The 26,656-nt window shown below is 35.6% G+C and overlaps 1 protein-coding gene across 1 annotated transcript in view; it reads left to right on the top strand.

The window, feature by feature from the left end:
* Window positions 1-26,656, top strand: part of LOC140149662 (uncharacterized) — a 102,490-nt gene that overhangs the window by 35,805 nt on the left and 40,029 nt on the right. The window contains exons 2-13 of the mRNA XM_072171740.1: window positions 4,973-5,296; window positions 12,428-12,606; window positions 13,173-13,302; window positions 13,553-13,728; window positions 15,081-15,210; window positions 15,949-16,124; window positions 16,435-16,632; window positions 19,092-19,221; window positions 20,456-20,646; window positions 23,458-23,587; window positions 24,372-24,534; window positions 25,382-25,488. Of these exons, the coding sequence (XP_072027841.1) occupies window positions 4,978-5,296; window positions 12,428-12,606; window positions 13,173-13,302; window positions 13,553-13,728; window positions 15,081-15,210; window positions 15,949-16,124; window positions 16,435-16,632; window positions 19,092-19,221; window positions 20,456-20,646; window positions 23,458-23,587; window positions 24,372-24,534; window positions 25,382-25,488 (2,029 nt within the window). The 5' untranslated portion in view covers window positions 4,973-4,977. The remainder of the gene's footprint in view (window positions 1-4,972; window positions 5,297-12,427; window positions 12,607-13,172; window positions 13,303-13,552; window positions 13,729-15,080; window positions 15,211-15,948; window positions 16,125-16,434; window positions 16,633-19,091; window positions 19,222-20,455; window positions 20,647-23,457; window positions 23,588-24,371; window positions 24,535-25,381; window positions 25,489-26,656) is intronic.

Raw genomic sequence — 26,656 nt, 5'->3', positions numbered from 1 at the left:
GCATTTGGTTTAGAGATAATGGTTTAGTATTAGTATACTTATCAGTTTATGATTAGGTTTAGGGATTGGCATTTTGGATTAGGGTTAAGTTTAGCATTTGGTTTAGAGATAATGGTTTAGCATTAGAATACTTATCAGTTTAGGATTAGGTTTAGGGATTGGCATTTTGGATTAGGGTTCAGTTTAGCATTTGGCTTAGAGATAATGGTTTAGCATTAGAATACTTATCAGTTTAGGATTAGGTTTAGGGCTTGGCATTTTGGATTAGGGTTCAGTTTAGCATTTGGCTTAGAGATAATGGTTTAGCATTAGAATACTTATCAGTTTAGGATTAGGTTTAGGGATTGGCATTTTGGATTAGGGTTCAGTTTAGCATTTGGTTTAGAGATAATGGTTTAGCATTAGAATACTTATCAGTGTAGGATTAGGTTTAGGGATTGGTATTTTGGATTAGGGTTCAGTTTAGCATTAGAATGCTTATCAGTTTAGGATTAGGTTTAGGGATTGGTATTTTGGATTAGGGTTCAGTTTAGCATTGTTTAGAGATAACGGTTTAGCATTAGAATACTTATCAGTTAAGGATTAGGTTTAGGGATTGGTATTTTGGATTAGGGTTCAGTTTAGCATTTGGCTTAGAGATAATGGTTTAGCATTAGAATACTTATCAGTTAAGGATTAGGTTTAGGGATTGGTATTTTGGATTAGGATTCAGTTTAGCATTTGGTTTTGAGATAATGGTTTAGCATTAGAATACTTATCAGTTAAGGATTAGGTTTAGGGATTGGTATTTTGGATTAGGATTCAGTTTAGCATTTGGTTTAGAGATAATGGTTTAGCATTAGAATACTTATCAGTTAAGGATTAGGTTTAGGGATTGGTATTTTGGATTAGGGTTCAGTTTAGCATTTGGTTTAGAGATAATGGTTTAGCATTAAAATACTTATCAGTTAAGGATTAGGTTTAGGGATTGGTATTTTGGATTAGGGTTCAGTTTAGCATTTGGTTTAGAGATAATGGTTTAGCATTAGAATACTTATCAGTTAAGGATTAGGTTTAGGGATTGGTATTTTGGATTAGGGTTCAGTTTAGCATTTGGTTTAAGATAATGGTTTAGCATTAAAATGCTTATCAGTTAAGGCTTAGGTTTAGGGATTGGTATTTTGGATTAGGATTCAGTTTAGCATTTGGTTTAGAGATAATGGTTTAGCATTAGAATACTTATCAGTTAAGGATTAGGTTTAGGGATTGGTATTTTGGATTAGGGTTCAGTTTAGCATTTGGTTTAGAGATAATGGAAAATACTTATCAGTTAAGGATTAGGTTTAGGGATTGGTATTTTGGATTAGGGTTCAGTTTAGCATTTGGTTTAGAGATAATGGTTTAGCATTAGAATACTTACCAGTTAAGGATTAGGTTTAGGGATTGGTATTTTGGATTAGGGTTCAGTTTAGCATTTGGTTTAGAGATAATTGTTTAGCATTAAAATGCTTATCAGTTAAGGATTAGGTTTAGGGATTGGTATTTTGGATTAGGATTCAGTTTAGCATTTGGTTTAGAGATAATGGTTTAGCATTGGAATACTTATCAGTTAAGGATTAGGTTTAGGGATTGATATTTTGGATTAGGGTTCAGTTTAGCATTTGGTTTAGAGCATTTGATTTACCATTAGAATACTTGTCAGTTTAAGATTAGGTTTATCATTCAGTTTAGTATTTGGTTTAGTTTAGGGATAATGGTATAGCATTGTAATAATTGTTAACAGTTAAGGATTAGATTTAGGGATTTGCATTTTGGATTAGGGTTTAGTTTGGCATTTTGTTTATAGATAATGGTTAAGCATTATAATACATATCAGTTTAGGATTAGGATTAGAGATTGGCATTTTGGATTAAGATTCAGTTAAGCATTTGGTTTAGGGAAAACGGTTTAGCATTAGAATACACATGAGATTTAGGGACCTCAGTGGTGCAAGGCAGGGAACAACCGCTGTGCCAACTCGCTCTCCCTAGCATTAGAATACTTAGTGTAGGATTAGGTATAGGGATTGACATTTTGAATTAGGGTTCAGTTTAGCATTTGGTTTGGGGATAAGTGTTTAGCAGTAGGATCAGATTAGGTTTAGGGATTAACATTTGCATTTTGGATTAGGGTTCAGTTTATCACTTGATTTGGGGATAATTGTTTAGCAGTAGAATAGAAAAGGATTAGGATTACATTTAGAGATTGACATTTTATATTTTGGATTAGGGTATAATGGTTTAGCATTTTTATTGGTTCAGTTTAGCATCAGGTCTAGGAATTAGCATTTTGCGTTTTAGTTTAGTGTTCGGTTTAATATTAGATTCAAAGATATTGGTGTAGCATTTAGGATTGAGTTTAGTGTAGGAATAGGTTTAGGGATAAGCATTTGCATTTAAGATTATGCATAGTTACACAGCAAAAAATATTTCAAACAACTCAAGTTGTTTAAGTGCCAGGTTTAAACAACATAACAAGTTGTTTAAGCTTGGCTGTAAACAGTTATTTAAAATATGTTTAGAGAGTAGATGTTTGTATTTAGGATTAGGGTTGAGCCTAAGATTAGATTTGGGGATTAGGGTTCAGCATTTGGAATATGGATTTAGGTTAGGATCAGGTTTATGGATTAGGGGTTTGAATTTAGGTCAGTTTAGCATTAGAATACTTATCAGTTTAGGATTAGGTTTAGGGATTGGCATTTTGAATAAGGATTCAAGTTAGCATTTGGTTTGGCGATTAGTAGATTAGGGTTAAGGATAGGCATTCTTTTGTCATGAAATGTGTGTCATGATTTATGTGGGTAGCCAGCTGAAAAAGATAAAAATCGTATGAAGAAATGTCACAGAGCATCTGGAAGGTAAAAGTGCAAGGAATATTATTATTGTTTTTTGTTTTAGTGCAAAAGGAACTTATTTTTGATTTTTCAAATTTGATATCATAAAACGGCGTCACTTTTTTTAGAAAGTGATTATGACATCAGCATTCAATATCTGACTTGTAAGCTATTTGGTGATCATAGGTGTCAGAGAAGATTTACAAGCAGTCCCATGATACTACTGAAACATCCGGGTACTTGAGAACCAGTCTAGTAATCACAGAGTTTCACACCATTCTTCACTGTTGATTCCCATTCCAGAGTCGCGGTTTTCAAACACTCACAATAATGTCCAAAACTTGGGTCGATAAGCGTTTTGAGATGATCACTGAAAAGAACATCGGTACCCTGTTCAATGTAGACTTCTCCGTAGTCCACTTGCCCATTGTGCATACTCTGGCTATTGAATAAAAGTTTAAAACTCTGAATTAATTAATTTGTGCACAATTGGTAGATTTTCACATCTGATCTTTTTAGTCACCGTACTCCCTCTGTTTGTTGGCTTCCCAAGTGGACTACTGACTTTGGATTGCGGTTAACATGTTTAACACGGTTGTCTATGGATTAGATTGTCGGATTTCTGGCCTACTAAAATTGGCCATGATGTAATGCATCTTTAAATGGATCTGGCTTGTGATTGGTCGCCCAGATCTCGTTATGGTTTAAATCTTCTCTGCATAGGTGTGACAATAATCCAAAGTGCTGCTTAAAGTAATGTTTTCTAAGGTAAATTGACTAGTATTTTTATGATTTTGGCACTCGAAGTTGTCCAACTTTTGAGATTTTTGCCATTTTATGGTCAATTTAGGCTGAATTACCTCCTTTTTGGCATGACAAAATGTTTCATGTGGCTATTTGGAACATAAAAAGTACCTTTTAAACCATTAAACATTAGCTTTTTTAAACATTGAATGTTAATAGACCATAGGTTTTTTGCAATAAAAACATTTTGAATAATGTGAGTTGTTCATACCTTTTTTCCGGAAATCTGGTGTCAAAGTTACAAATTGGTACACAAAATTGCTTGATCTCGGAATGTAAATGACCATAAATCCAAAATGGAACACCTGCAAAGTTGTGTTTGGTATCATTCTGTTCAAAAATTTAATAGGAACAAGTGATACCAAGCAAAATATTATCCCACCCCTGCAGGCATGAAAAAATGATTTGTGTTCGTAGAAGATTTAAATTTGGGTACATTTCACATGATAGTAATTCCATTAATGTGGCTATTTATTTTTGAAAAGTGTGACCATTGCTCTTTTTACAGGTCAACGTATATTCTCAGTTCTGCTTAAATAAAGCTACAGCACTAAGCAACTGTAAGCACAAGTTTCCCATGTGATGTGATTGCTTCATCATGCACATGGCACAGAAAGCTGGGCCAGCGCTATTGCCATTTGTATGTCTAGCACCCAGAGGTCAGTGGTTTAAAACCACACCCAAGAAAAAATTCTCTTATCTTCTTCCTTCCTTCGTTCTTTTCTTCCCCTCTGCCAAAAAGCATCCAGTAGTTTAGTTATACAACCTTTTTCCCTTCATCAGGGTGTTCACTAATTCTAACCCTATTAAAAGTCACAAAAAGTTACAGCACCAAGCAATAAAGTGATGTGAATGCATCATCATGCGAAAGCAGATAATGGGCATGGAAAGCTGGCTGGCCAAGGTTCTCCCCCATATGGCACGCTATCGCCGTTTGTGTGTGTAACACCTTAGGGGCAATAAGGTCAGGGGTTGAAAACCGCAACCGAGGAAAAAATGTTCTCTTCATCTTTTTCCTTCATCTTTCACTCCCCTCTGCCAAAGAGCCTCCAGTATATCAAGATTTTATGAATAAACTTAAGGGAGCCATTTAAAATAATGCATTTGATCTTGGCATTGCAGTCACACACTGAGTGTCCAAAATGGCAATCTGAGAAAACCTCTAGCAAACTGATGAAAAGCCATGTGTATTTGGTGCTAGGTTACAACTATTGAGCACAAAGGATGACATTTCATGATTGTCTAATTAAACTAAATTACATTGTAGGATTCTCTAATGAATTAAGTAATATTTGTTATTATCCATTTGGTTTTTAGGCATTATGGCACAAGACAAACAGGAAACTTTCCAAGAAATTCTGGAAGACTCCTTAGAGATCCTTGGTGAAGAATTAAAGAATCTCAAGCCAATTCTACTAGCATTGAGATCCAGGCGAGCTATAAACAAAGATGAATATGATACCATAAGGAAAGTAGAAGATGCAGGTGATCAAGTTGTAGAGCTGATTAGCTTACTGGAGGAAAAGCCTGTTTCATCCTATGAAACATTCATGCAGGTACTGCATGATAAGGAAAAGGATATCTGGCAGAAGGTGACAGAAATAGAAGCCAAGCACCATTATGTTAGAGAAGCAGTACCAGGTGAGTAAATTATTCTAGAACATCCTATAGTTATTGAATTGTGTCTTGGAAGTTTGTTTTTCAAAATATTTGTAACTGAGTTCAACAATGGTCTATTTACTATTTTCATTTCGGGAGTGTTCATAAATACGTTGGTGGGGGCTGGGCAAAATGGAGGGGGACCCAAAAAAAGTTTGCTCCTTATAGAAAGAAGGGGGGTCAAAAAAGTTTTAGCCAATATTGGTAAAAAAATTCGCGCATTTAACCATATTTTATTACAAAAGTCTATTTTAATACCAAAATCGACCTTTGATGTTAATTAAATTGGTAGCATTCATGCAAAAATTTTCCGCACAAATATTTTACAACAGGACAGCAGCATTCCATATATCCTTACCCTTGGATACCCTAGTATTGTGGGGAGAGACCAGGGCGAAAGTGATACTCTGATGTATGTCAGAAGAAAACAAAATAGGGCGAATATACAGCTTAGACAGATCTGGATACCTTCGCAGCAGTTAGTGCCGATTTGTTGTGATCATACTTGTTGTGTTTTGTCACCGTTGTTATTTTGTATTTTGTGTTACGATGCTTACATAGCTGCATTGTGTACTGCCAAGAACTTATTTTCTCAGTGATCATAGGCCTATCCTAACATGCATTTTAGGATAAGATAATTACTAGTATTAATTTTGGGTAGGCCACCTACTGTTAGTACATTACATGCCTAATATATGAAGTGTCTAGCCACCTCTTGTGCTGTAATGCTCTGTGTCATGTTATTTGCATATTTATGAATAGGTATTTGCATATTTATGAATATTAATAGGTTATTTGCATACAGTGCCTGAAATTCCAATTAAAGCCATATTATAACATTTGCTGAGGAAGACGCCCTCACTGAATTTTTAAAATTCCTTTTTTTACACGATTAAATTGTACTTTATTAAACCAATATACCCTGCAAAAATTAAGACTCTAGGTGCTGTAGTTTTGTCAAAATCCGAGATTTTGAATAAAACGCCGAACCGGCGCTTTATTATTACGATGGAATTATTAGTCGAACGCATACACGATGTTCATAACACATAGTACGTGCACCGCGTGCAGGACGGTGATATACAAAACAAAGGGTCGTACCGCAACATGACCGAAGGAGTGGTACGTATTGGCGACATGTGCGCTGGTAGTAAATTCCAATTTTCTTTGCTTTGGCGTAGTTGTTCGCTCAAAAATAAAAGGGATATATCTGACAGTAAAAGCTAACATTTTATGGCAAAGAAATGCTAATCTATTTTGTTTGTTATAATATTGCTTTAATCCTCTCTGAAGCTTATAACTAAGGTGATAGTGTATGATCACCTATTGTGCTGTACATATTGTGTCAGATTATTTGCACATGAATATTAATGCATTATTTGCATATCCTTTGTAATTACAAACCTTTATTATTTATAAACCTTTGTTGTCTTGCCATGGTCATTAACAATTATTAACAACAAAACTAACAAATTTATCTGTGCTTTATGCCGGGGAGGTCACTCTCACACAAAAGTGCCTCCCACCCGCGTCCGAACACCTCTGAAATGCACCCTTAATGGCGAATTTTCACATAATCAAATTGCACTCCTTAATGGCGAAACACATGCAAAATCCTACCCTAAATGGCGTAGCACATGCAAAAACCATACCCTAAATGGCGTCAACTTGGAAATATCTATATTGATACCCTAAGTGGCGTAAACAGGGAAATTAGTTAATTTGATACCCAAGGTGTCTTTTTGATGTTGCAGACATATAGATACTGAAGAAAACATGCACAGAAGTAACAAGAATCAATTAAAAAGTGGTGATTTTTATCAAATTAGTGCAAACTCACTCAAAAAATAATATTACTAACCCTAAACGTCTAAGGATTTGGCTGAAAAAGGACCCTTAAATGGTGATGCCTTCTGAAAAAGTACCCCTTTTTCAAAAAGACGTCGACGCCGCTGTGTGGTGAAAACGTACCCTTTTAGACGTTTTTCTTGGACACGGGTGCGTAGCAAGTCAAGTATATATTATATATATTAGACTTTATTTCAACACGGAAAGCCCAATTCAACAAAAGTTGTTCTTCCTTGGGGCCGTGCATAAACAAACATACATGTACAAAATAACAAATAATTACAAAAGCTTATTATCTAGACTTAAACATATTACAAACTCAAAATTATTAATTGTCAAGTCAAAATGATACTTATGGTTACATACATACCATGCTTACAGGCATGGCTTTATGATTTTTTAAGATTATTTTTGAAAGTATACAATGTTGGAGAGTTTTGGATATTATTTTCTAGTTCATTCCAGCTTACAGCACCTCTATATGACAGACTGCGCTTTTTGTACTCTGTTCTTGGCAGGGGAATAGTTACATTGCTTTGGCTTTGACGAAAATTATAGGTATTGTTTACGTGACTGAAAATATGACTCAAATAAGGAGGTGCAAGATGATTTAAGATTTTGTAGGTTAAAATTAAACAATTTGAGTTTTGTCTGTCAATTAATGGTTTCCAATTAAGTTCAGCACGGACATCTATGCTAGGTGTGTCCCATTGTGCACCACAGATCGTTCTTGCAGCCCTGTTTTGAATAACTTGAAGTTTCTTTGAAACAGTAACACCACAATTTCCCCATACAACATTACAATAATCTAAGTGTGGCAGAACAATAGCATTATACACAGTACATAAAATATCCTTAGGAGACTATTTGCCCTGCATTGTTTGAGCATGAACATACCTTTTAGACTTTTTTTACGTACATTATTGATTTGCTCATTCCAAGTTAATGTGTCATCAATAATTACACCCAGATGTTTACATTTATTAACTTTCTTTATAGTTACACCATTTATGTTGATAGATAATTCATTAACACTGTTCTTAATTGTATTGAGTCTTTGTCTAGATCCTATTAGCATAAATTCAGTTTTATCAGTATTCATACTAAGTTTATTACTTTGTAACCAATTATTTATAATTTTTAAATCATTATTAATACATTCCGTGATATCATTTGACGAGTTAGAGGCATAGTACAACACAGTATCATCTGCATACATATTAACTTTACAATGAGAAACATAATTTGGTAAATCATTTATATAAATGAGAAAAGCAAGTGGTCCGTCAATTGAGCCCTGGGGCATTCCACATACAGTTTCTTTAAAGTCTGAGAGAGTCCCATTTACAGATGTACATTGGGTGCGACCAGAAAGATAACTAGTAAACCACTTAATACAATATTCACCTACTTTATACATTTTAAGCTTACTCAAGAAGATATTATGGTCTACGGTGTCAAATGCTTTCTTCAGATCCAGCAGACATAATCCAATTAAATTACCTTTATCAATTTCATTATACCAGTCCTCCGTGATGTTTATAAGAGAAGAAGAAGTGGAGTGAGATGGCCGGAAACCAGATTGGTTTATATTAATTAAACAATTTACATTTAAGTACTTGTGCAGTTGATCAAACACGGCCCTTTCAATAATTTTAGAGATAACAACTAGAATTGAGATAGGTCTTTAATTGCTAGGATCATTGGGATCACCAGCTTTAAATACTGGAATCACCTTTGCACGTTTCCAGCATGTAGGAAAAGTACATGATGCAAAAGAATTATTTATTAAATAAGTTACAATTGGTGTGATTACTGGTGATGCTATTTTCAGTAGTCGAGCTGGAATGTTATCTAAACCAGTAGCTTTATCATTTGCTAACTTATTGAGTTGATTGAATACATAGTCATTTGATACATTTACAAATTCAAAATGTGACTGATCAGTTTGCTGCTTTTCATTGACTTCATAATTACAAAAGTTATTTTTAGCAATCTTACTTGCCAGTTTAGGGCCTATATTGGCAAAAAAATTGTTCAATTCATTTGCTTTATCCTTAGGTTCAGTTAGTGCCAGGCCATTTTCAGAGTTAATAACAGAGATTTTGTATTTTTACCTTTAGATGGAACAATATGCCGTAGATGTTCCCAGCTTTTTTAAATATTATTCTTGTGTGCATCAAAACCTTGTTTAAGAAACTCTTTCTTTTTATCTTTTATAAGTTTATTAGTTTTGTTTCTAATTTTACGGAAATTTTCCCAGCATTTGTTATCATTACTTGATTTAATAGCAATTTGTTTAAGTTTGTCACGCTTACGCATCATATTTAGCACATCATCGGTGATCCATGGAGAACACTTTTTACTGAATTCTATGCTTTTTAAAAGGTGCATGCCTGTCAATTACTTCAAGAAATAATTTTTCAAATAGTTCAGCTGAAGAGTTAACATTACCAGTATTAAATACACTATCCCAGTTTGTTTGACACAAATCATTTAAGAAGTCAGTTTCATTGAATTTCTTGTAAGAACGAGATGTTCTGAAGTTATGTTTATCTGCATGCATTTTATCATCATCATCATTTTCATTTGTTGGTTCATTACATATCCTGTGTTTTTTTCTCCGATTGCATATGATATTGAATGGTCACTTAAACCAACATGAATTACTCCAGAATCACATATCTTAGAAGGATTTGTACAATATATAACATCAATGAGTGTTTCACTATTCTTGGTTATCCTGGTTGGTTCCTTAATTAGCTGTACAAGGTTCATATTACTACAAATTTCTTTGAGTCTATTTGTATAACAACGAGGAGTGCTTGTTATTTATTTATTTATTTATTCGAACATACGCTTTTGAACCAGCGGCACACGCCTACCCGGCGGTGCGTTCATACACAAAATTACAAAAATTACACAGTTCTACACATGTACTGGAGTAAAATTTACAAACGTGATTACATAAACATGATTAAGGAGAATAAGAAAATAATTAGAACACACCCTTTTTTATATATCCCTGTAAAATACCACACCAAATAAACATAGCAATATAAACGACTAAAATGCATTTAAATCATCCGCACCTAAGAACCACGCATACTCAAGTTATGTATCCGCGCAAACACCTCTAATAGATCACAATTTAGATCACCCATAAGTATATAATCTTTACCTTCTGACTCAACTACTTGAAGAAGATGATTAAGATGATTGAATAGATCAATAGCTGACCCAGGCACTCTATACCATAATATAACTATAATGGGTTTCCTTTAAGAGGCATTAGTTCAATAGTAAGCAGTTCAAGTTGATTTGAAACTAAATCATCTCTTACTTTGTGAATACAGTTTTTGTTTACATAAAAAGCTACACAACCACGCCTATTATTAACATAATTTCCATTTAGTACTCTATCATGTCTATACAAAAAATAATTATCAATATCTATAATGTTATCTGATATATGTTCATTTAAGAAAGTTTCACCAAGTCCCATTACATCAATGGGATTATCATTAAGTATATGCTTTAGCTCATCAATATTACCAGTAAGACTGCAAATGTTTAGGTTTGCTAAAACAATATTTTTTTCATGTGTATTAAGAACTTTGTAGGGATTAAAATTATTCAAGTGATTAATATCATTACTGTTGTTGTCTTTACTGATTTGGTTTGAATTGTCACTTGATATATTCAAACTATTGTTGCTTTCAATGCCCATACAAATATCATTTAAAACATAATCAGTATAACTGTCATTGCTATTTTCAGCACTATTTTCATTTAAAAGGTGGATGCTATTTGTTAATTCATTGATCACTTCGTCATCATTATCATTAGGATCAACATCATTGTCATTCTTTACGTTAACATGAACATTATTTCTCACAATCGTATTTTCATTTTTGACTCTACTAATTTCTTCTTTTTGGTTTGAATTTTCACTTGATATATTCAAACTATTATTGCTTTCAATACTCATACAAGCTTCACTAATATCATTTATGGTATGATTTATATTGTCATTATTAATATCATTAACATTATGTATGCTTTCATCCAAGACAGGCAAGTTATTTTTAACATGAATATTTTCGTGTGAAGTAGAACAATCAATGTTTTCATCGATACTAGAATTAATTACGCTTACAATTACAGTATCTTTAGCTTTTTCCTTACAATACTTGTTTCTATAGTCACATGTTGTAGTTCTAGAAAGCACAGTTTTGGAAAAGGAGTCATCTTGATCAATATCATATTCCTTATTAAAAGTTAACTCCTTGAAATTCCTTTTGACAAAGCAAGTGTCACTACAATCAATACATTTCACATAACAATAGGGGCATATAATGCCTTGGTCATCATCAAGATGAGTAGGAATATTTAAAGATCTTATTACTTGGCTCCCTGTATATCTTGTTTGTGAGGGAAAACATTTGTAGAAATAGCTATGCGAAGGAAGGTTACTGAACAAGTAAACTAAGTCCATAATTGTTCAGGTGTACATTGTCCCAATACAGATCGTCCCAATACAGGTGTACATTGTCCCAATACAGATCGCAGTGAGTGACCCCCCCCCGGGGCTTTATGTCATATCATAGGCCAGTGTCATCGCCCCGATATCTTCATGGCAGAAAATGCCATGGTAGGTTGAATCCACAGCCACGCATGGCCATTGTCTTCCCACCTGTTTAATAGTTTAAACTGTGACTGACCTCTGTACGGTCAGCAAGCATACATTCGCCATTGTCATCTGCTTATAGACTGCCTCTCCGATAGTCTCCTACACAGCCAGTTTGTGTCAGTCGGTCTGACACTCGTCGATCCTGTATGTTCGTGATTGCCACATACAGTCTGGCCCGAGACTACCTCCACGAGGGTCTACGCTGCGCTATTTAAAATCTTGAATTTTGGTCACTTTTTCAGCTCAAGACACAAGCTACTCTCTCAAAGCGCAAACTAACGACTATTATATCTGTTCAAAATATATATTCAAGTGCAAGGAACCACATCTGGTTTCTTTATACGAAATCATTTACGGGAGATATTCATCATTTTCCACCCCGGTATCCAAAGATTTATCGTCCGAATATCAATCGTGCATAGCACATTTACGTGTATCGATCCTGTGTATTCATTTCAGTGTCTCTGGTTGTATAATGTAATTATTAACCGGCGATGTCGTTGTGCCCCGATCCCCCAGCTATGTCACTGTAGTAATATATTTTGTATCTTCTTTACAACCTATATACATAGATAAACCTGATGCACCAGGCAAGCCTGATGTAAAGAATGTTGGCATCAAGAAGATTGAAATCAGCTGGAAAGCTCCTCAGAGTGATGTTGGGTCAGATGTTACAGGCTATACTATTGAGTGCAGAGGAAAACCTAAAGACAGTCAGTGGGGTGAATGGCAGACAGTACTGTGTGAAAAGGTATGTAAACACATCACAAAAAATAATTCCCTTTTTATTGTGAGATATGACTCAAGTCTAAGCATCAAACTGTACAATCCCCAGTTATGTTCTGCAACATTTGATACCTTGTGAATATAATTTCTATTAACCATTTTAGATTTTAAGAATTGGATCTTTGGCTAAACTTTAGAATACCCTACGACATTTTCTTGTCGCCGAAGCTATCCTAGTTTAAGCCCTGCTACTACAACGGCGCGAAACTCGAAGATACGATTACATTAAATAATGTTTGGATTAACTCAGTGCAATACATAAATCAATTAATTTAGCAAATTAAATAAACGAATGACAGAGAGGCAAAACAACATCGTAGTAATTTAATTAATAATGCCACTAATATAATGAAGGAGAGGTAAATTATAAATAATTAATTAATATTCATAATTATTGCTTTGCTTTCCATAATCAGCCATGATTACCAGTTTCCATTAATTCTCTTATTTCAAAAAGAGAGAAATAATTAATTAATTTATGGACATTCATTCAAAATATTTGTTTGTTTGTATGTGATGTGTGTTCACTAGGTTACTGCGCATAGTTACAATACTACTGGAGATCTACAGAGAGCAACAGAGTACCAATTCCGTGTGTATGCTGAGAATGAGCTAGGGCGTAGTGAACCAAGTCAACCATCAGACAGCATTATCCCAGAAGGTAAAGTTTCTTTTAAATGGATCTCATAATGAACTACAGAAACTTGAGTAATGGGAGAGAATTCTGTGTGAATTATCAATTGAAATTGAAGTATGTTTGTGTGAAATTATGTGAAAGCATTGTGCATGTTGGGTGTAAAAGCACAGGAATTGGCACAGATGTAGCTCTTGGTATGTCGTTGTGCCCCGATCCCCCAGCTATGTCACTGTAGTAATATATTTTGTATCTTCTTTACAACCTATATACATAGATAAACCTGATGCACCAGGCAAGCCTGATGTAAAGAATGTTGGCATCAAGAAGATTGAAATCAGCTGGAAAGCTCCTCAGAGTAATGGCGGATCAGATGTTACAGGCTATACTATTGAGTGCAAAAGAAAACCTGAAGACAGTCAGTGTGGTGAATGGCAGACACTGTGTGAAAAGGTATGTAAACACATCACAACAAGTAATTCCCCCCTTTATTGGGAGATATAACTCAAAATCTATGCATAAAACTGTACAATTTTCAAACTGAAATAGCAAAATCCCCAGTTATGTTCTGCAACATTTGATACCTTGTTACCTTGTAAATATCACTTCTTTTGACCATATTGTTTTCATATCTAAAATGGACATATTTCCAGCTTACTTAGCAATTTTAGATTTTAAGAATTGGATCTTTCTTTTTGAAAATGCACCAAGGAGGGCAAAGGTTGGCAATTCTCCCAATATTGAGCTTATATCCCCTCAAAAAAGGCTGTTAATTTTGGGCTGATGATGTCGTTCTTCTTGCTAGTGACATACAGACTTCAAAATAGAGCTTCAAAATATGTTAGACATTGCATCATTGTTTTCTTGACTGTGGATATTAGATAACTGCGATAAGTTTAATGTTTTAGTAGTTGGTAAACAAGTTAGCAAGGATAAAGTATGGAATTTCTGTGAAATCACAATATTATCTAGTTGTGACAGTTCCAAATATCTCAGGGTTTGCATCTTAAAAACCTGTCAGATCACATGTACCCTTTGGTGCAATTTTGAATCAATTTGATTGCCTTTTGCTGGTCTGTTGCTACCCATAGAAAGGAACATGCATCCACTAGTGCTAGGTATATTTATCAGAGGTTGTAATTAAGTGCATACCAATAGGAAATGTGGTGGGCAGAGGAATTTAGGGACCTGAGAAATAGCATATATAGTAAAATATAGAATTTTGTGTATCATAATATCAACCAATGGGCTATTCAGATGTATTTCGCACCCCCCCATGGAAGACACTTCCGAATTCAGGGCTAAATTGGCAGCGAATTCACATGTCAGGAAAACCCCATGGAAGACACTGCTGGAATTGTGGTAATATGTCTAATATGGTTAGCCGAATTCACGTAAATGTAAATGTCTTCCATAGGGTTCCAGCTGGAATTAGAACTTTTTTTGTTTCCAGCCAGAATTCAAGTAAATGTCTTTCATAGGTTAATCGAGATGGTGATCATAAGTGCAGATTCTGCTGGAATTGGAGCATTTTTGACCACTTTCCAGCCGGAATATTAAGAAACGTGAATGTCGTTTATTTTAGCAGCCGGAGTTTCACCTAATCTCAATGTCTTCCATACCCTCCAGCCGGAATCTTTGCTAAAAATGGCTGCTGGAATTCTAGACACATCTCAATTCCAGCTGGAATTGTATTTTTTTTAAATGTCTTCCATAGAGGGGTGCGGAATACATCTGGAATAGCCCAATCTTAGATTTTCTCCTGAGTAATATTTGTGTGTCTGTATGCCATATGTGTTCACTAGGTTACTGCACTTCGTTATAGTACTACTGGAGATCTGCAGAGAGCAACAGAGTACCAATTCCGTGTGTATGCTGAGAATAAGCTAGGGCGTAGTGAACCAAGTCAACCATCAGACAGCATTATCCCTGAAGGTAAGGTTTCTTTTTAATTGATCTCATAATGTTCTACAGAAACTGGAATAATGGGAGAGAATTCTGTATGAATTATCAATTGAAATTGAAGTATGTTTGTGTGAAATTATATGAAAGCATTGTGCACTGTGGGTGTAAAAGCTCAGAAATTGGCACAGATGTAGTTCTTGGTATGCTGAGCAGTTTGGTCTAGCAGCCAATTTAATTTCTTTCCAAGGTGGCCAGAAAATAATCATCAAAGTTTACACAAAAGTCAAATTCAAAATTGCTCATATCTTGTTGAAAACCACACCAAACTTTTCCTCTAGTCATAAGCATAATAGTTTGATCTATATGTGGCGTACGGCTCGGTTATAAGGGACTAGGTCAAATTCATATTTTGACCTTCATAGGGGTAAAATCATGCTCTAAATGGTCTCAAATGGTTCCTGTTGTAAAACAAATTTAAATTAATCCACTCTACAGCTTACATGCAAAACCTATGAACTTTTAACTTGGTAATTGATAGCGTATGATCATAGTTTGTATCAGGTTATTTGCACATTTGTGAATATTAATGTGTGATTTGTATATTCTTTGTATTTTACAAATCTTTATTATTTGTTGTTGAGCCATCTTAATTATGAACCACGTAATACTACAATAAAACTGTAACAAATCTGTGCTTCATGCCTGATTATAGGCCCTGATCCCCCAGCTATATAATTGTATTGTATGTTTTTTACAACCTATACATAGATAAACCGGATGCACCAGCCAAGCCTGATGTAAAGAATGTTGGCATCAAGAAGATTGAAATCAGCTGGAAAGTTCCTCAGAATGATGGCGGGTCAGATGTTACAGGTTATACTATTGAGTGCAGAAGTAAACCTAAAGACAGTCAGTGGGGTGAATGGCAGACACTGTGTGAAAAGGTATGTAAACACATCACAACAAGTAACTTGCCCCTTTATTGGGTCAGATGTTACAGGCTATACTATTAAGTGCAGAAGTAAACCTAAAGACAGTCAGTGGGGTGAATGGCAGACACTGTGTGAAAAGGTATGTAAACACATCACAACAAGTAACTTGCCCCTTTATTGGGTCAGATGTTACAGGCTATACTATTGAGTGCAGAAGTAAACCTAAAGACAGTCAGTGGGGTGAATGGCAGACACTGTGTGAAAAGGTATGTAAACACATCACAACAAGTAACTTGCCCCTTTATTGGGTCAGATGTTACAGGCTATACTATTAAGTGCAGAAGTAAACCTAAAGACAGTCAGTGGGGTGAATGGCAGACACTGTGTGAAAAGGTATGTAAACACATCACAACAAGTAACTTGCCCCTTTATTGGGTCAGATGTTACAGGCTATACTATTGAGTGCAGAAGTAAACCTAAAGACAGTCAGTGGGGTGAATGGCAGACACTGTGTGAAAAGGTATGTAAACAGTAACTTACCCCTATATTCGCCAGCGAAGTGTTACATGTAATTTGATTATTACTATGTCAACTAGATCACCCTTTTGAGTTCTACACCACGATCGAAATAATTGCAACACAAAGTCTATGGCATGTACTACCAATTCCAAAACGTGCGTTATCCAGTTACCAGGGAGTTATGTAACAACTTCACTGGCGAATTGGGAGATTTGACTCAACATCTATGCATCTATGTTATACAACATTTGACACCTCATGTGTGTCAATAGCCAAAAGTGTTACCATTACCCACTATGCCCCTTTGAATGAAAGAGATAAGCTGAAAGTTACAATAGGGTAGGGCAAATATTTACTAAAAACCGAAGCCCTGCATATGAATTTTGGTACTATTACAACAAAAATGTCATATAATGAGAGAAAATATACCATTTTGAAGCATCAAACCCTAAAAAGTACTTTTTGGCTATATAACTTGATCAATTTCAGCAATTTTAATGCAGTCTTTTCAGATGCCATGCAAACAAATAGTTACTCGTTGTATTTCCATGTATCGCCCAGGCCTATTAGTGGTATGTAACCTATATATGCACAAAAGTGCTCCAATCTTGGGTAAAATGCCATGAATGTAAACATTGACATTTGCATTACATGTTTTAACAAGAAAATTTCTGGAAAACTGCATGACGAGTAAAAGATCAATGATTTTCAGACACCCTGTATGATGACTGTTTCGCTGTTTTTGCTTCAACCTAGGACTATATTTGGAGATTTGTATCTGTAGCCTGTCCTAGCACAATCAGATCAGATTAAGATTGATTTAGGGTTAGTGTTCCCAATTAGACTTGCTGATTAGTGTTAGAATTGTTGATTAGCGTCAGGTTCGCATTAGGATTAGGGTTTTATAGGGCTAGGCTCATGGATAGGGATAGAGATATGGCTAGGTCCGAGGATTAGATATGGGTTAGAGTTATAGATCAAGTTAGGATTCCAGCTAGAGTTAGGATAGAGTGAGGCCATACAGGATGCTGTAGAGGCCCATAGACAAAGTGTACACAAAGACTAGGTTTTATTTTACACGTGACTATTATAGGCCTTACGTGCACCTTAACGCTTAAGCAAAATGCCTAGCCTAGGCCTATACTGTATTTACACATATAGGCCTATGTACGATATTTAGGGCAATGAAATCACCAATAAAATGTGAATGTGGGTCTATTTAACAAAGTGGATTGTCTATATGGTCATCAACATTGATTTTTCATCATCATTAAGGTTTCTATATGTATACGCAGGCAAGCGAAGGTTGTTTAATTTAGAAGCCCTGAAATCACAGAAACCAGCCGTAAACTCAATACTAATGCCACAAACCCCCCTCCTAATCCGTTACTTCCTCAACGGGTTCTAAAACATACCTTAGTAGTCGAAGACGATGTATGTTTTTTGCCAGGGCAAATACAGTTAAATATTGAGAAATGTAAGCAAAAAAATAGCTAGAGAAGCCTCCATGACGAATATCAGATCCATAGAATTCAGGGTTCCTATATTAGGTTAAATACCACTAATTATGTATTACACAGGTTTCAATGGGAAAATGGCTAATTTCGGGTGGCATTTTCTTATATTCAGAACTCTCACAGTTAAATGCCACTAGTATCAGGTGAAACTATATGATTTGGATGCCAAATGATCAAAAACTCAACATAGGTTGACCTGAGACTTTCCTTGTTTTAACGCACTAAACCGTAAACACCTTAAAATGGCAGTTATTTGGGTTTTATCTCAAACTACCTTTCAGCTCACACTTGCACTATCCTGGTATATTTAAAGTATGCAGTGAGTTGATCATCCGGAGGACCATAAACACATCAAAATGCAGATTTTGACACCTTAATTGGTGTCACAGATGTGCTAACTTATCCTGCTAGTTGTTAAGGCAAAAGCTGTGTATTTTAGACAAAATAAGAAATTTTACATTAATCTGTAATTTCTCTATTAGCTACATGTATTTGAATTGGGTTTCAACTTTGTCTGTTTTCCTTGGTTTTGCCACATTTTTCATATCTAAAATATCTATCTATCTATTTTAATGACTTATCCTTCACTTTTAGGCAATTTGTACACAATTTTAATTGTTTACACTTTTGCTGGGATCACCGAATAATAAATTGAATAAATTTGATTACCTTTTGCTGTTCTATTTACAGAAAAAAAGGGAATATTACACAACTGTTGTTTTTGTGGGTGTATATATACGCCTGTATCATAAAGGAACAGGTATCCACAAGTTCTTGGTATAATATTTTTCAGGGGTTGTAAGTGCATAGAGGAGTTCAGGGCCTGAGTCATAGTAAACATAATTAGATATAGAATATCATGTCAACCTCCCATTTTATCTGATAAATCTTGCATTTGCTCCCGAATAATATTTTTTTCTTTTATGTAATGTTTTTGCACTAGATTCCTGCATTTAGTTACAGTACGACTGAAGGTCTAGAGAGAGACACACAATGCCAATTCCGTGTGTGTGCTAGGAACAAGCTAGGGCTTAGTGAACCAAGTCAACCATCGGAAGGCATTATCCCGGAAGGTAAGGTTTTTTTATTGATCACATTTCATTGTACAGAAACTTTAATGTATAGGGTAGAATTCCTGGTACATTTTCAATTGAAGATGTGGTATGGTATGTGAAAATGTTGATAATTATCTACTATTGTTTCTTAAATTTATATAGGGTCCACAACTTATAAGTTCCCCCCTTATACTTTTTAAAATAAGTCGAAAAAATAAAAAGGTATGTATAGCCCTATTTGTTTTACACATTTGGACTAATTTATAGCATCACACATCATTGCGTTCAGTCACAATGGTTAATAGAGGCTGTCAGCCTTTCGCCATCTTGCGGGTACAAATGATCTGTGTGTTCATGCGACAGACACTACACGCAGGGCGCAGCTTGCCACGCAGCTGTTATCGCGTATCAACGCAGTGATTTTGTTGCTCACATGGAGATCGAACGACCATCACAAGATGGCGGCATATGACGTCACGCTGACGGCCTCTATTGTGTAAAGAGACTTTTTTTAAAGTTGCACCTGAGTGCATAGCAGTCCGGTTTTCTGTAACAAACACATGAATAGACCTAGCCTACTTTATAGTTTGAGAGTTGACTCCTATCCCATGGACTCAGATGCAACTTTTAACACTGTTTATTACAGTCTCTTTTTTACATAATGAACCATTGTGGCTGAACGCAATGATGTGTGATGCTATAATTTGGCTCCAAAATAGTATCTTGGACCCCAAAGGATCTTGGGCCCAGAGTTTCTATCATGTGGAAGATGTTATGATATAATGATATTCACTTCAAAGAAGTTTACAATTCGGAAATCAAATCATTAAAAAGTCTTTGCCGACTTTTCCAAATATGGCATGGGTACACAATTATTATTCAATTTGTATTATGATATAAATAATGAAAACTGAATTAGGAAATAATTTGTAAGACATTGTATAGTGGTGAACAAAATTAATAGATAAAGCTGATATCATGTTAATTAGCTCAGCGTAGTGCAAACACAGAGTGGTATGTTAGACTAGATGAAACACATGTAATACAGTGAAAAATCAATACTTCAGTGTTACCAGTAGAATCCATGACAAATAGCTCGATTCTGTGTTTTGCCTTCAAATAAACGGTAAAATATTCACACTTTTAAAAATCAGATTCTTGGACTGATCAAATTTGGCAGTATTGGATTTAGAAAACCATCTCTACTTTGATAAAACTATGTACTGTTCAATCTATATATACCAATACATAGATAAACCTGATGCACCAGGCAAGCCTGAAGTAAAGAATGATGGCATAAAGAAGGTTGAAATCAGCTGGAAAGCTCCTCAAAGCGATGGTGGATCACCCCTTATAGGCTACACTATAGAGCACCGAAGAAAAACTGAAGACAGGCAATGGGATCAGTGCATGTGGGAGCCAGTCATGTCAGTGAGAAAAAAGGTAAGGTACATCACAAATAATATCATTTATTAAGAGCTCCTAGTGAATTAAAAGTGCAGACCTGCCAACTTTCCCTCATTTTGAGGGACTGTCCCTCATTTGAGGTTTTCCAAATTGAAAATGAGGGACGGACAGTCCTGTTTTCTGAAAATGTCAGTAATGGCAAATTTAAATGTAAGAACAGCAGAAATGATGCAGATTTCATTTAAAATTTTGCTACAGCATTCTCTCTAGTCAATTGTGATAAATTTAGACCTGCAAAACCTTCCCTGAATTCTGAAAGTATTGCACACCTCAAGTCTTTGAATTTGTCAGTACCTGGTTTGTGTACATGTACAAGGTTTTGGCCTCAATGTCCCTCATTCTGACTTTGGTAGGTTGGCAGGTCAGAAAGTGGCTTAATTCATTCTCATTGAACAAAAGGATGATGCTGAAATACTGTCAACGTATCGCCCTATATCAATCTTGCCATGTTTCTCTAAAATGCTGGAAAGATTAGTTTTCAACAGATCAGTCTATGGAATTTATTGACAAAAACAATATTTTAAATGTAAAACAGTTTTGTTTTATAGAGCCAACCATTCAACCTATATGGCAATTATGCATCTACAATCTCAGTCAAAATTGTTGGAACATTATCATGAGTTCCACTTACATTGATTAACAGACATAAATCAGCATGTCAACAGAAGAGTTTATTACATCTCTTACATATTCATGAGCTAATGGTGCCAATTTATTGTTCATGTATGACACAACAAAAATAGATTCAGCTTCCACCAGCTGATCTACGTATAGAGACTATTAACCATAACACCCATCTTACAAGGAAAACCACTGCACATGCATGCATACCACGTGTTGTCATGATGCAATCACCCTATGTCATATATATGCACAAAATTGCTGGCCAAGCAAGCAAAACCCCATGGCTAGAGGTCAGTGATCTCATGCTTTACACATGAGGGGTCCCAGAGTCAATTCCTGTGGGCACCAAGTGACTTTTTTTGTTTATCATCCATCATTTTTCATTCCTGCTTTGTCTTTCGATAGCAAAAAAGCATGGTCCGTGTAAGGGTTAATCAGTTAATATTTTCTGCTATTTCCCTGCAACCTCATTTCCATTGCACATCAGACCCCTATTGAATGTAATATTTGACTTTCTGCTGATCGGTAATAAAGTTATAACATTGGAAATTACATTTTTGGAAGATTTTGGGAGTATTTTTGGCTACGCAAAAGAAATGACTGGTTTGCAAGTACCACCTTTAAATGCATGTAGCGCAACACAACACTTGGATAAATTACAACACTATGACATTCGCAATAACATTCATACATGGATAGCAAACTTCCTTAAGCACCGTAAGCAGAGGGTCATTGTCGGGGTGAACACTGGCTTGGACAGATGTGTTATCTGGCGTGCCCCCAGGGCACGGTGCTAGGACCTTTGCTATTCCTCATATATATCAATGACTTGCCACAAAACATACAGTCTGAAGTCCGGCTCTTTGCCGATGATTGTGTTATCTATAGGCAAATAGTTCACAATCATGACCATGTTCAACTCCAGGATGACTTAAACACACTTGTCAAATGGCAGAATGATTGGCAACTACATTTCAACATCCAAAAATGTTTCGTCATGAGGATCACCCATGCACGTTCCACTAAAATGTTTGATTACAAACTAGGAGCCAGCATTTTAGAAGAGACAAAATGCCATCCCTACCTAGGAGTTGAGATTTCCAACAATCTTTCATGGTCAAATCACATCAACCGCAACACATCATCTGCAAACAGACAATTAGGATTTGTTAGAAGGAACTTATACTCTTGCACCAAACAAATCAAACAAAATGCCTACATGTCACTTGTACGTCCCCACATTGAATATGCCAGTTCAGTGTGGGACCCCACCAAAAGGACCTAAGTAACAAAATTGAGATGGTGCAGCGTCGCGAAGCGCGCTTTGTTATGAATGACCACAAAAGAACTAGTAGTGTCACTAACATGCTGAAGGAGCTGGATTGGTGTTCTCTTAAAGATCGTAGAACAGCCAATAGGTTAACCATCCTCCACAAGGCTAGAGAGGGTCTCCTGCCCCTACCGGTCGACGACCTCCTTCTGCCGGTCCAACGTCCTTCTAGGCACTCTCATCAGAACTCATATCAAATTATAACAGCAAGTAAGGACTGCTACAAGTACTCGTTCTGGCCAAGGACAGTACAAGACTGGAACAAACTACCCTACCACATCACCACGATACAAGACTCAAAAGAATTCAAGAATCAAGCAACCAACCACCTAAAGCAACTACAATAAATACCATTCCGCATGTGCACAACCATTTCCTGTTCGTCTGGCTTCACCTGAAGCGTTGAGCAGTATTGCTACAGATACAGATACAGATCAAATTTGCCCAGATTGTGTTTTTCTCTTGGAATTGCCATTTTACATTATCACACTGCCTGGGAGATTGTCTAAGATTCCCTAATGATGCCATCACCAATTACATTCTGATATCAGGAATTTCCCCATACATGTATATAAATAGATAGATGTTATTATTGCAACCAAGGGGATTTCCAGATACTAAACATACTATTGCATGACTGTCTACACAGGTGATCATCACAACAATCATAAGAGGAAACAGAGGAAACTGGTAATAAGTAGGGCATATATTTGTCTCAGAATGTTGTGTAGTATTATTCACGATAAACTCCATTAATTACTTTTTCTGATACATCTGGAATTCACTTCTGAGTACTATTTGAATTATGATTGTATTTGATGTGTGTTCACTAGGATACTGAGCTTAACAATTGTACCGTGGAAGATCTGGAGGCAGACAAAGATTATCAGTTCCATGTGTATGCTGTGAACTTGCGAGGGTGCAGTGACCCAAGTGACACATCGGACGGCATTACTCCAGAAGGTAAGGTGTTTTTTAATTGCTCTCATAACATTCTACAGATATATGCATAGCATAAGAGAATTCTGGATGGATTATCAGTTAATATTGATACTTAGGTTTGGAGTTATTGCAACTGAAGGCATGTGCTGACAATAATTATGATGTTACTCGCACAAGACTTCCAATGTTTCATTATGAGACTATTAAAGCCATAATTATTATTATTCTTTGCAACATACAACAATAGGTATGTCTGAAATGTCTTAGTGATCATGAAAATTATTATTAATAGTTCAGTAGGTCTTTAAGATTGTTCTTGAACTAATTTTAAGAATGAGGCATATGTGCTTGTGTCTTGTTTGATAATTGCTTTCATATTTCCCTTCACATTTTAACAAAAGTACGCTGCCATTAGCACCAAGGTTTGATATATTATATGAATTAGCAACTCATAGCCTAGATATGAGAAACAGTAAATGTTGGCAGCTGCAAGAGTCTACAGGTTTTCTACAATGAATGATATGTAAGTCTTTTTGCAAACTCAGAACAGAGTGAATTTTGGGTAATATGTTTGGGAGCCAGCTGGAACTCTCACTTTAATAAGGGTGCACTTGACTTTGTAAAAAATGCTTTGCACGTTTGTTTGCATATTATATTTGGTCTCGATGTCTTGCATAAGCATCTAGGCCTGAATTGGTTGAGACATGTTTTCAGCATTACACACAATGTACATATCCTACTCATTAGCACACTATTTTTTTCTGCATCTGTGAAATAATAACCACTTTGCCATTTTCCTTTCTAGATGAAACACCACTAGAAATCAGACTGAGAGGGGCAGATGCATTAGCTGCATATCTGGAAGCAGCTAAAGAAGGAAAGAAAGAAATACGGAGCATAAGACTGATGTTGGTGGGGCAGGAGAGAGTTGGAAAGACAAGCTTGGTGAAAGCATTTATGAGAGATAAGTAAGAACAAATAAAACTCTATTTTAAGAGGAGGGAAATATTGATTGCATTAGCTAAAGGTTCATGATAAATAAAAATGCAAGCCTAGCCCTTTGCAAGTTGCAACTGACATATATTTGGCAAAGCATGCAACTTAATAACAGTCTAACAATTATACAAATAGGTTTGCTGTCATTCCGGTCTATAGATGAGATCGACCGCAGTGTTTAAAAGTAAAGATTAGCAGCTGGTTTGTTGATATACCAGTGCTTGAGGGAACAGCATAATAACCACTTGTTTTTTTGTTTGTTTTTTTATAATGCAAAATATTTTGTAATACTATGAATGTATTTAATAAAATTGAACTTGAACTTGAACACTTCACTATTCAATTGCTTTATTGCCCCGTACTAGCTCTGGCGTTGTTATTATTATAAACATTTTCCATTGTTATGATTATGGTGACGATGATGTAAATGATGGTGCTGCTGACTGTATTTGACCTAATTGGCTCCCGGACACTGACTTCATAAGTCATCTGAAGGGGGCTTAATAATTGCCATATTTTGAGAGTCAAACTTTAATTTTAGATATTAAACAAGAAAGAAATAATTCCCATAGAACAAGTGTCACAGCTTTTGCAACTCTATGCCGAGACAATTCCCCTGTGAATCAACTAAAATTGTACCCCTTTTCTTGCTAAAAGTACATTTGCAAGGGCATTTAAACAGATTCAAGTTCAGAAGTTCACAGGGTGCTAACGAGGAAGGGGTGTTCATTAAACCGAAATTAACATGAACATGAAGTGATATATGTATATGTTTAATTCAACCAGAGTAATTTACACAAAACTTACAAATCATTGCAGATTTGAATCAGAAGAAGAAATCACTGATGGTGTTGATGCCTCTAAATGTTGTTCTGTAGCCTTTGCAAACCCTAGTGTGTGGAAGCCACTTCAGCGTGATCGAAAAGGTTAGAATACATGTGTGTTTATAAGTAATACACCCTGCCAATTTTGTGCCTATTTTTGCATTTTTCTCAAAATTATAGAGCATTGGTGACAAGTAAGATCATGTATATTATAGGGGCAAGGACTACAACTGCTACACTGGAAATTTTATTTCAGCACAGACAACAGTTGTGGAGTTACAGTCAAAAATGAGGGAAAACCAATATTTGATCAATAAATCAATAACTACTTGCCTTGAGTTGCTGAATTTTCAGTGCAGTAGTTGTAGTCCTTGCCACTATAATATACATAGCTTACTTATCACCAATGCGCTATAATTTTTGAGAAGAACGCAAAAATAAGCAAAAAATTGGCTAGGGGTGTAGTACCCCCTTAACACACACACTAGGGAGATTATTTGATATTAATTTGTTAGAGAAGGGCAAATTATATTTAGTATACTAAACAATGCTGAATTACTGAAAGAAATTATAAAATTAGATAGGTGTGTTAAAAGGGGGGAAAAGTTGTACAGACTTTGACTCATGGCCACAAGGTTACTGGTTCAATTGTCGCAGGTGCTATAATGTTGTGTACGTAAATCCTAATACCAGAAAAAAATTGGGAAACTGTAATTTTGTTTCAAATAACAAGTTTATAAAGACCTCAACATACTTAGCATATTTGCTTGATACTGTACTGGGATCTATATGCAGGGCTTCCTTGGAAATCAGTGTCTTGACAATAAAGAGCTACCTTGGGTAATGAAAGTAATAAATACATTTATTTAGGTTTTCCCATACCCAGCTTCAAATAAGATAGGCAGGCATATTCTAAGATTACAACATAGAACTATTCCAGTTGAAATCCATATGGAAGACATGACCTTAATCTCTCACACTGGGAGTGTAGATATTAAATGGATTTGTCCATTTAAGTAACCTCATTTGAAATTCACACTCCCTGTGTGGAAGATTAAGGTCATGCCTTTAAAAGGTGATGTGTGGATTTCAACTGGAATAACGCAATAAGACAGAAACATCATACTTTAAGTTAATTTATTTTTGTTGATTTTGAACAATATATTTCCTTGTGCTTTGCAAATATGTAGAAAAACAATACTTTATTGTACTTGAAACAACATAGCAGGTATCATCTTCTTGCATATACGGAATAAGTAGGTGTTATTTC

Source organism: Amphiura filiformis, chromosome 4 (assembly GCF_039555335.1).
Source record: "Amphiura filiformis chromosome 4, Afil_fr2py, whole genome shotgun sequence".
NCBI lineage: Eukaryota > Metazoa > Echinodermata > Ophiuroidea > Amphilepidida > Amphiuridae > Amphiura > Amphiura filiformis.
This window is presented reverse-complemented; position numbering and strand designations above follow the sequence as displayed.